The sequence below is a fragment of the Mixophyes fleayi genome, chromosome 4, assembly GCF_038048845.1.
Source record: "Mixophyes fleayi isolate aMixFle1 chromosome 4, aMixFle1.hap1, whole genome shotgun sequence".
Classification (NCBI taxonomy): Eukaryota; Metazoa; Chordata; class Amphibia; order Anura; family Limnodynastidae; genus Mixophyes; species Mixophyes fleayi.
The window spans coordinates 192,232,384-192,243,679 of NC_134405.1; the positions used below are offsets into that span (position 1 = coordinate 192,232,384).

Genomic DNA, 11,296 nt, shown 5'->3' on the forward strand with positions numbered 1-11,296 from the left:
CTGTATCCATGGGTGGATGTGGGCGTGTCTTCATAAATAATAAATAAATAACTTTTTCCTTTAATCCTCAAACTTGTCTCACTGTAAGGAATGTCTTAGATAATTGCACCTCTAGCCACTAGAAGTCTCTGTATTTGTAAAGTTTGCCCTTAAATTTGCCTTTTTTCAAGATGGCCAGTATTGCCTCAAAGAGAATCCTTCTTGGATCCTATTTCCTGTTTGGGCCTATTAATAGGCACTTCCTGGATCAAACCTTTGCTTGAGTATTGTACTTGCTCAGGTACTGCTACTTGCCACTTGCTTGTATCCATGATTTCCTGCTTGTTTATCAACCAGCTAAACGGCTGACTTCCTGCTTTTGTACCGACCCGGTAAACGTCTGACTCCCTGTTTGTGTACCGACCCAGCAAACGTCTGCCTATTTGCTTGTATATCTGCTCCGCTATTGCTTTCTAGCTGCTGCACATCAAATCACTGTGTTTACTGATCACCGGAATCTAGTTTGTTTGGTCTGCAAAGAGACTTTCTCCTCGACAAGCCAGATGGAGCTTATCCCTAAATCGTTTTGACTTTGTTATCTCTTATAGACTCTTATCCCAGAATGGGAAAACTGATGTTCTATCCAGAGCATATATGGAAGACTCACCACACGTTGAGCCAGAAGAAACAATCCTCTCAAATTTCTTAATTGCCACAAGTAAGCTGTTGTCTGATATTAAAGAAGATTACAGAACAAATCCGATCCTTTAAAATCTCCCTTCAGATTTAAACTTAACCTATCGAAATAACATATGGCAGTATAAGCATTGCTTGTATGTACCAGCAACAGCATGATTAAAAGTGGAGTTTGTTCATGACTCTAGACTGGCAGTCCACAAGGCTGTTTATAAGACTTATTATCTCGTTATTATCTCTTTACTTCTGGTGACTGAAATACAAGGAGGATGTTAAAAGATTTGTTTCATCCTGCAATACTTGTGCCCATTTTAACACTCCCCACACTGCTTCTCTTGGACTTATACAACCTTTGATGATCACTTCTCCTCCATGTGGTTCAATCCTCTTGGATTTTAGTGTGAATTTATCATCATCCAAGAGTATGTGTCAGGCGCCGTCCCCGTGCTGTGTCCGTCGCACAGGGACGGACACCTGCTACTGCCACAGAGTGCTCGGTTGTGAGCATACTACCGGGTCGGCGGTCGCGTTCCGTTGCTAGGCAACGGAACGCTCTCCAGTAATTCCGGTGGTGGTGTTCAGCGTCACCACCGCTGCTATTTGTAGGCAGTACTATTTTAGGATCACTCTGGCACTCGGAGAGTGCCAGAGTATTAGGTCCCACCTAGCTCCAGCGTTCCTGTGCCTTCCTTGCTCTCCAGTGAATCACCCGGATTGTTGCTGACCATTCTTATTCTGAACTCCTGTGTACTGAACCCGGCTTGCTGACCATTCTAATTCTGACCTCCCTGTGTATTGAACCCGGCTTGTTGAATATTCTCTCCTGCGCTTCTGACCCCGGACCCGGCTACGCTTAACTACGATATTGAATTTTCCCTGCGGCATATCCTGATTCTCTCGGTTCTGACCCAGCCTGCCTGATACAGTTTCCATCTTACCGCTTCACTGGTTGCTCCCTCTGAGGACCGCGACCTGCGTGTCTCCTGCAGCTAAGACCATACTCCCTTGCGGGGCTTCCTGGTAAATACCTGGGACACGTTAGACTCTGCGCCTCTTTGGTGAGTAGTGCCAAAACCAGTAAGCAAAATACTCAAGTTGTGACAGTATACTTTGGCCATGACGTCAGATGGAACAGGTGAACCCTCAGCTCGGGATCTGCTTATCCACCTGGGCCGCCGAGTGGAACAGCAAGAAGCCGACCAGGCCCGTTTACTTCAGTGTGTCCAAGGGATATTGTCTCGTCTAGATTCCTTACAGGCGGTCCAACCTCCCCCGGCGGAACCTCCCGCTGCTCCGTCTTTGGCCGCAGTTGCTCCGGTAGCTCCGTCTCCTTCCTTGGCTCATTCTACCGGGCTTAAAATTCCTTCTCCAGAAAAGTATGACGGAGATCCTAAAAGATGCAGGGGGTTCCTCAATCAGTGCGCAATCCATTTCGAGTGCAACTCCACTGCCTTCTCATCTGAGCGCACCAGGGTAGCCTTCATGATTTCCCTGCTCAGCGGACAAGCATTGGCCTGGGCTTCACCGTTATGGGAGCGCAACGATCCTTTACTAGAGAACTCCGCAGCATTTATTGACATGTTTCGCAAGGTCTTCGACGAACCGGGTCGGATCTCCTCAGCTGCTTCTGGTCTATTAAATCTTCGACAACGTTCGATGTCAGTCGGTCAGTATGCGGTACAGTTCCGTACCCTTGCTTCGGAGCTGCGATGGAACAATGAGGCTCTCATTGCTACCTTTTGGCAGGGCCTTGCTGACCGAATTAAGGATGAGCTGGTCACCAGTGAACTTCCCTCTGACCTGGATACCCTCATTTCCCTGTGTATCCGGATTGACCTACGTTTTAGAGAAAGAACGTCAGAGAGATATCTCACTAGACGTCCCACCCGCTTGGCACCTACCTTTCAAAATCCTATTTCGGCTACAGAGGAACCGATTCAGCTGGGTCGCTCAAAACTGACGCCTGAGGAACGTGAGAGACGATTCAAACAGAGACTTTGTCTATATTGCGGAGAGTCCGGACACGTATTAAGACTCTGTCCTAAAAGACCGGGAAACGCTCCCTCCAAAACGGTACTAGGGAGGCCGCCTTAGGAGTAGCTGTTTCCACTCCCTACTCAACTTCTAACCCTGAGTTCCTTATGCCTGTACTACTGGTCAGTTCTAAGGGACCCCAGCAGATCCTAGCCTTCGTGGATTCCGGTGCTGCCGGAAATTTCATCTCGGCCTCTCTTGCCTCACAGCTTCAGTTATCCATTCTGGCTCTTGCACAGACGCGAACACTAACAGCTGTAGACGGTAATCGTGTCAGCAACGGCACCATTTCCAGCATCACAAGTGCTGTTCAATTGCGGATTGGAGCCTTGCATCAAGAGTGGATTCAATTCCTAGTGTTAACACAATCTGTCAATCCTTTAATTTTGGGTCTCCCCTGGCTCCGGGCCCACTCCCCACAGTTTGACTGGGCACGTGCCGAAGTTATCTCCTGGGGTCTGCAGTGCCATAATCGGTGTATCTTTTCTCCTCGCTCCAACGTTTGTCTCACTCAAACCAATTCTGAGACATCTGCACTACCCTCGGTCTACCTAACCTTTAAGGACGTCTTTTCCAAGCAAAGATCAGAGATTCTACCACCTCATCGCCCTTGGGACTGTCCGATTGATTTAATTCCGGGAAAACAGATTCCTCGTGGTAGGACTTATCTCCTGTCTCTGCCAGAAACCCAGGCCATGTCCCAATATGTCTCTGAAAATCTAGCCCGAGGGTTTATCAGAAAATCTTCCTCTCCGGCCGGAGCAGGGTTCTTTTTTGTCAAGAAAAAAGACGGATCTCTATGCCCCTGCTTTGATTATAGGCAACTAAATAAAATTACCATTAAAAATCGTTATCCTTTGCCCCTTATAATGGACCTTTTTCACAGAATCAGCGGAGCCCGAGTTTTCACTAAATTGGATCTCCGAGGGGCATATAACTTTATACGAATTCGCCAAGGGGACGAGTTGAAGACAGCGTTCAACATGCGGGACGGACATTTCGAATATCTAGTTATGCCCTTCGGGCTTAGTAACGCCCCCGCTGTCTTTCAGTCCTTTGTAAATGAGATCTTTCAAGACCTGTTATATCACTCTGTAGTTGTCTACCTGGACAACATCTTGATTTTCTCCCAAGATATTTCCTCCCATCATTTTCATGTCAAAGAAGTTTTATCTCGACTACGAGCTAACCAACTCTTCTGCAAATTAGAGAAGTGTATCTTCGAAGTTGAGCAACTCCCTTTTCTCGGGTACATTGTTTCGGGATCAGGACTACGCATGGATCCAAAGAAAGTATCCGCCATTAATAGTTGGCCTCTTCCTCAAGGCACCAAGGCCATTCAAAGATTTGTTGGGTTCGCCAACTATTACAGGCAGTTTGTTAAGGGGTTCTCCTCAATTATAGCCCCAATAACTGCTCTGACCCGGAAATCATCCAATCCCAGAGAATGGTCCTCCGATGCCTTGAAGGCATTTGATTCCCTAAAGCAAGCCTTCTCGTCTACACCAGTCCTTTCTCAACCGAATCAATTAGAACCCTTTTTTCTGGAAGTTGATGCGTCTGCAATAGGTATTGGAGCAGTGCTCTTCCAAAGATCCGAACTTGGTACTCATCTTCCCTGCGGATTTTTCTCTAAAAAATTCTTGCCGCATGACAAGAATTATGGTATTGGCGACAAAGAGTTGCTCGCAATCAAGACCGCCTTGGAGGAGTGGCGACATCTCTTAGAAGGTTCCCGTCATCCAGTAACAGTTTTAACTGACCATAAGAACCTACTTTATATCAGTGAAGCTCGGTGCCTCAACACACGCCAAGCTCGATGGGCATCATTCTTTGCACGTTTTGATATTATTCTAACTTACTATCCTGGGGCCAAGAACATCCGAGCGGACGCCCTCTCTCGATCTTTTGATAACACTGATCTCTGCACATACCTGAAGCCGCTGCCTATCCTTACACCTACCAGGGTGATCGCTCTTACCAATATCTCCCCCAAAACACCTCCCAGGGGTTGTTCTTTCTTGGAACCTAATCTACGAACCAAAGCTCTACGGTGGGCACACTCCTCTAAACTAGCGGGGCACGCTGGGGTGAAGAAAACCTACGAATTCCTTCGCAAAAAGTATTGGTGGCCGGCCCTGCATTCTGATGTACGAAAATTCGTGGCCTCGTGCCCTACATGTGCTCGTTGTAAAAAATCCAGATTGGCTCCACCAGGTCTTCTACAACCACTTCCTACTCCAGATTTTCCTTGGCAAAGCATATCCATGGATTTCATCACTGACCTTCCCCCCAGTAATGGGTTTACCATCATTTGGGTCGTCGTTGACAGATTTTCGAAAATGGCCCACTTCGTACCTTTACCTGCTCTACTGTCTGCCTCTCAGTTGGCCCTTATCTTAATTAAGTAAATATTCAGAATCCATGGTTGTCCCCGTGAAATTATTTCGGATCGTGGAGTGCAGTTTGTTTCCCAATTCTGGAGAGCTTTTTGTAAAATTCTTGGTTCCGACCTCAAGTACTCGTCCGGCTATCACCCACAAACCAATGGCCAAATGGAGCGGGTAAACCAGGACCTCGAAGTCTTTCTACGCAGACAACCAAACAGAATTGGCTAATCTCCTAACATGGGCAGAATTTTCTCACAATTTTCATCATCACGAGTCTTCTGGTGCCTCTCCATTTTTTGTTGTTTATGGAACCCAACCCACCCTCCCAGATTTCTCCGGTCAGGTTTTCTCGCCAGTTCCAGCTGTGGAGGATTTAATGCGGAACTTTTCTCAGATTTGGTCAACTACTAAAACCAAACTCCAGGAGACTTCTTTACGCTATAAACAAGTGGCTGACCGTCATCAGAGACTTATTCCTCAATTACACGTTCACGACAAAGTATGATTGTCTACACGCAATCTCAAGTTGAGGGTTCCTTCTCAGAAATTGGCTCCTCGTTACATTGGACCTTTCCCTATAACACATGTTATTAACCCGGTGACCTACAGACTTCAGTTACCTCCCTCCCTGAAAATCCATAATGTGTTTCACGTCTCTCTTCTGAAACCACTTATACTCAATAAGTTTCATCGCTTGCCTCATCATCCAGCTCCTGTACGGATGACTAATGGTGAGGAATTTGAAGTAAGCCGCATCCTGGACTCCCGGGTCCTCCACGGTTGCTAGGCAACGGAACGCTCTCCAGTAATTCCGGTGGTGGTGTTCAGCGTCACCACCGCCGCTAATTGTAGGCAGCACTATTTTAGGATCACTCTGGCACTAGGAGAGTGCCAGAGTATTAGGTCCCACCTAGCTCCAGCGTTCCTGTGCCTTCGTTGCTCTCCAGTGAATCACCCGGATTGTTGCTGACCATTCTTATTCTGAACTCCTGTGTACTGGACCCGGCTTGCTGACCATTCTAATTCTGAACTCCCTGTGTATTGAACCCGGCTTGTTGACTATTCTCTCCTGCGCTTCTGACCCCGGACCCGGCTACGCTTGACTACGATATTGGATTTTCCCTGCAGCATATCCTGATTCTCTCGGTTCTGACCCAGCCTGCCTGACACCGTTTCCATCTTACCGCTTCACTGGTTGCTCCCTCTGAGGACCGCGACCTGCGTGTCTCCTGCAGCTAAGACCATACTCCCTTGCGGGGGTTCCTGGTGAACACCTGGGACACGTTAGACTCCGCGCCTCTTTGGTGAGTAGTGCCAAAACCAGTAAGCAAAATACTCAAGTTGTGACAGTATGACTACAATTCTGGTGGTTATAGATCGACTCACAAAGATGTCTCACTTTGTGCCCTGTTGTGGATTTCCTTCTGCAAAAGAAACAGCAGATTTACTACTCAAGGAAGTTTTTCATCTACATAAAGTTCCTGATGATGTAGTTTCTGACCGAGGAGTGTAATTTAATTCATGTTTTTAGAAGCAGTTTTGTGTCAACTGCCTTCCATCCTCAATAAAATGGACAGACAGAACGTAACAGCCAGACATTGGAACAACACCTTACTTGTTTTATTTGCAAGATGACTGGATGAATGTTCTGTCAATGGCAGAATTTTCATACAACAACTCACAACACTCATCCAAAGTCCTACTCCCTAATTTTCCACAGGATTCTTCCATTCCCGCTGTTACATCCAGACTAGAGTCACTACAAAATAATGTTGAATTATTAAGAGTGACAGTGCATGGGAAATTAGAGTTGAGATGCTAATCTGAGAGAGTGTTTGGGTCAGAATTTGCGTTTTCAGAGTATGAGTAATAGCCAAATGGTCAAATGTTGATGAAAAGATACCAGTCGTCCTTGCAGTAGGAAGCAAGATCTTGAGCAGTGAGGTGGTTTGAGCGATTGAGGTGCGAGAGATGAGAAAAGCATTAAATATATTATAGAGAAGCCTTAGCGGAAATAAGAGAAATATAATTGTTTGACAATGTTCAGAGCTTTTCAATAGGACTAGTAAATAGCAGTATGTTCGAGGAGTCCTGAGAAGTGCAAGAATTTTGCCAGTATCATTGTACTTTGCGGTAGATTTTTGAATGCAGCACGTTTCTTCAGGGTACCAAGATTGATTTATTTGCATATATTAATCAACTAATATTATCAATATTTGATCATATTATATATTATCACACATATCTGTAGGTTCTTAACAATTTTATTGAATTCACCAATTGGAACCAATGTGACTAGGCTGCATTAGCTCAGTAAATGCAATTTGCCCTTTTTCTGGGTACTTTCATGTATTTGGATGATAGTCTCTCCTGGTTAGCAAAGGAAATGTTTCCTAATGCTATAATTAATTGACAGTGTCCTGCCCCAAGCTTTGAGTCCTGCAAATGTCATCAGGATTTATAGTACAAGTGTGATTCCCTAGCACATACTTTTTTAATACTCTTTAGACTATTACTGCAGTATTTTGATTTTCAGTTGAATATTTCAGATTTTTTTTTTCTGTACAGAGTTAGTTTCGTATTTTTTATCCTGTGTATAATGTATTCTTGAGGGATAAGTCTCGCTTTGACAGTTATACATAATGTGTTGAACTAAGAAAAAACGTTTTGCTGAAAAATTCCCATATTATTCATGGTGTCAAACTGGTGAAGCCAAACTGCAGGTGACACAGATATTTTATAAAGTTATTCTGAAGTATAGGTCAAGTTTGAAGAGTCTGTATGATAATTACACAAGGCATGGTGCTCTTTCAATAAAAGCAGACCTTTACTTTGCTGGAAATGTATATTTGAATCTTTCAATGCAATTTTATTAAATGTCTTGACATTTGACTAATTAGTTAACAGTAAAAGTTATGCAAGTTAGGTTTTGCCATCCATATATATTTTTTCCTTAAAACAGCAAATAAATGTAAAAGCATGACTGTTTATAGATGTAATTCTGTTTGGTATCTTTACTTCAGTAATTCAGGGTAATGCGTAGTTGCAACACCAATGTAGATATAATGAAGCTTGACTACAAAAAGGTGCTCACACTCTAGACAAATGCATCTTAAAAATAAATTCATATATGTTGGTCTTAAATTCTAAACTTTCATCATCATCTTTTATGTATAAGGTGCCACATATTCCGTAGCACCATATAATTATTTTACAGATATGACCAACATGAATACAATAAATATAATGACAGATGCAGATAATACCAGTGACATGAATACAATTAAACAATAATAGCATGCGGTATCAGATAATTCACCTTAAGACATGACAAAGTTGCATGAAGGTGTCAGACATAAGGACTTTGTCGTTATTATTATTATATTTAATCATCTTTTTTTATTGATTTAGACCACTCGCTAAAATTATATATGAGGCTGACATATTACTTTACTGTGTTTTACAGGTTTCTCTTGGACTTCTGCATGCACATGCCACTCATATCCTATGGCCTCCCAACCGATGGCAGAAACTGGAGCCACCACTAACTAATGAACGCAAGCCAATACAAAATGACAAAGAATGATTTCAAGTATTATGTCCTAATTATGTGAAAAATGATTTACAATCTGATTGATCTTGATATTAAAACTGTTGTGGTTTTTAATTATTTTTGAGTTCAAAGTATGTTTAATGTTGTTGAAACTGGCCCTTTTTGGATGACTCATCACCTTTGAAGAGGTCATAAAGAAAGACAATATGCTACTGTGAGCCTTTAATGTTGGTGCTTGGCCTAATTTGTGGTCATAACTTAGATGACAAATGTAATTAAAATGAAAACTAGTTATTTATTACCCCAACTCTTCAGTTTTTTGTCACTTTTAATTTCATGTAATGATTAAACATGTGTTCAATACATACCCCCATACTCTGGCTAACTAATATACAATACAGACAACCCCCCTTTTTGGTAAGAAGAAAACAACTGTGATATTAGCACATACACTCACTTCCTTATTATATAAGTTAGCAGCCTTCTTCAAAGTTCACTTGATGTTTGTAAGTATGTAATACACAAAGAGGGCACCCTAAAAAGTGCAATATGTTACCACTTTGTAACAGAATTTCAATACTTACTAAGCTGTGTACCAGATAATAGAGAGGTTTCTGTTTATCTTGAGGTCCATAGATTCCTAATATGTCCTTATCTCACAAGTATCTGCTCATAAAGATGCAATTAAGTAGAACAGGGACAAGACTATCATCAATATTGTGTAGTAAAATGTTTATATCTTTAAAAAATACATAGTAAAAACAGTAAAGCTTATCTGGAGCCCCAGCTGTGGAATTTCAGGATAGATAGTCTTTTTCAAAGATAATTTCCACACATCAAATGTACTGGATCCATAATGTTTGCAAATTGTTCTTCGCATCGGTTCCTAAGCGATTCATCCATTGGAGGACCTGCTCAAGTGGACTTTTAACCTAATTCGCAGTGGGTTTAGATTCTAGACTGTGGCAAATCTAAAATGTCACCAATAAATTATTAAGACTGGTCTTTTCTATATATAAAAGTACTGTATATTAGAAAATAAGGATACTCCAAAGCACAAAAAAATAAAAAAGAGGGAAATAAGACAAAAGACAGGAATGCATTATCCAATTATCATGTTGGGATGTCACAAAAAATATAATGACCTATATCAATTTGATATCTGATTGAAAGGTAGTTAAGAATATTCAAAAAGGAGGAAGAGAAAAAGAGTAAATAGAGGCACTCCGGTCCTTAAGTAAAAAATATACCAATTAAAACTAAATTTTATTGAAATCTTATTAATACATCAAACGAAGCTGCGAAATATGGATAAAAGTGTAAGTTGTATATGTGGTGTATTAAAATACAAGCATCCAGCAGTGGTGAATATTAGATATCACAAAGGCCAATTCTGTTAAGTTGTATTGTATACATGTAGGAACATATCACAATTCAATTTAAGGTTCCACAGTCCATTCTTAACCTCAAGATAGTATCCCAAAATATTCTTAGGATCTACCTATAGCCTATTGAAAATATATTACAAGTCAGTCCCCATGCAGTCCAAACATGAGAGTGGGAATGATATTTTACCCCTAATTACGTGTGAACATCAATATATAAACATTAAGTTCAAATGGGAATATTAGGGAATTGGAGACAAAATTTGTGTCACCATAATGTTTAAATTATCATGGATGCCAGTTATTGTGCATTATCATGAACGCTGATGTGATCTATTTCTAAAGATTCTAGGTATACTATACTATCATAGTGATCTAAACTATAGCGTATCAGGGCTAAACAACACAAAACATATGTTGTTCACAGCCACTCAAGAGGTGGATAGGTCCTGTGCTAGATGCACACATTTTCCGTTTAGGAGATATTATGGAATATCCCTCCCACCTATAGTGTGTGTCACCTCTCTAGAGTCTAATAAAATTATGTATCAGCGTTCACTCCCCCTATGACCCACTTCAATCACACATATTTAATCACTGCATCCAGTTAAGAATATTGCAATAATTACTAACAGGCATTGAATCCCTCCAATTTACTTTCTACAACAAGATGATGTCAATGATTGTATATATATAAAAGTTGAAGTAAAGTTTTGAAGTTTATAATTTCATAATGTTTGTCTTTATTTTTTAATTTACATTGTTACATCTATACAATAAAGTATAATGTTAAAAAATAATATTTATAATGTAGCCAAAGTTATCCAAAAGTGATCATTTAAAAATGATGGACTATATCAGATGCTCACAGATAGGTATTTTTGAATCTATATAAGTCTAATTCCTTCTGGAAAAATCATGTCTGCTTCAGAATGGTTATCAGTCCATTCAAATGTTACAAGCTGCACAGTTTACTTGCCTGCCCCATGAACTCATTGTTTGGGTCTTCCTTGACAGTATTTCCCACTGGTGTTTCTTACTGTTTGCTTTATGAACTACACAGCCACCCACCACCACTGCTTTTCAGAGCAACCATGTTGTATAAAGACAGTCATTTCATCTCACTTGTCTATGACAGTAAAGATGGAATGATTTTCTTTTTTCTTTCTGAACAATCCCTAAACAGGCCATCTGTATGGTGTCTATTCTGAGCATGGGTATGACCACAGACATGGTTATGTAACTTGGTTATTCACATG

General features: G+C 41.5%; 1 protein-coding gene across 3 annotated transcripts in view; it reads left to right on the top strand.

Annotated features, from left to right (window-relative positions):
- IMMP2L (inner mitochondrial membrane peptidase subunit 2) overlaps positions 1–10,709 on the top strand; it is a 906,113-nt gene extending 895,404 nt beyond the window's left edge. For all 3 annotated transcript variants that reach the window (XM_075209029.1, XM_075209028.1, XM_075209030.1), the window contains exon 6: positions 8,566–10,709. In XM_075209029.1, the coding sequence (XP_075065130.1) occupies positions 8,566–8,685 (120 nt within the window). In that variant the 3' untranslated portion in view covers positions 8,686–10,709. The remainder of the gene's footprint in view (positions 1–8,565) is intronic.
- Positions 10,710–11,296: the final 587 nt, after the last annotated feature.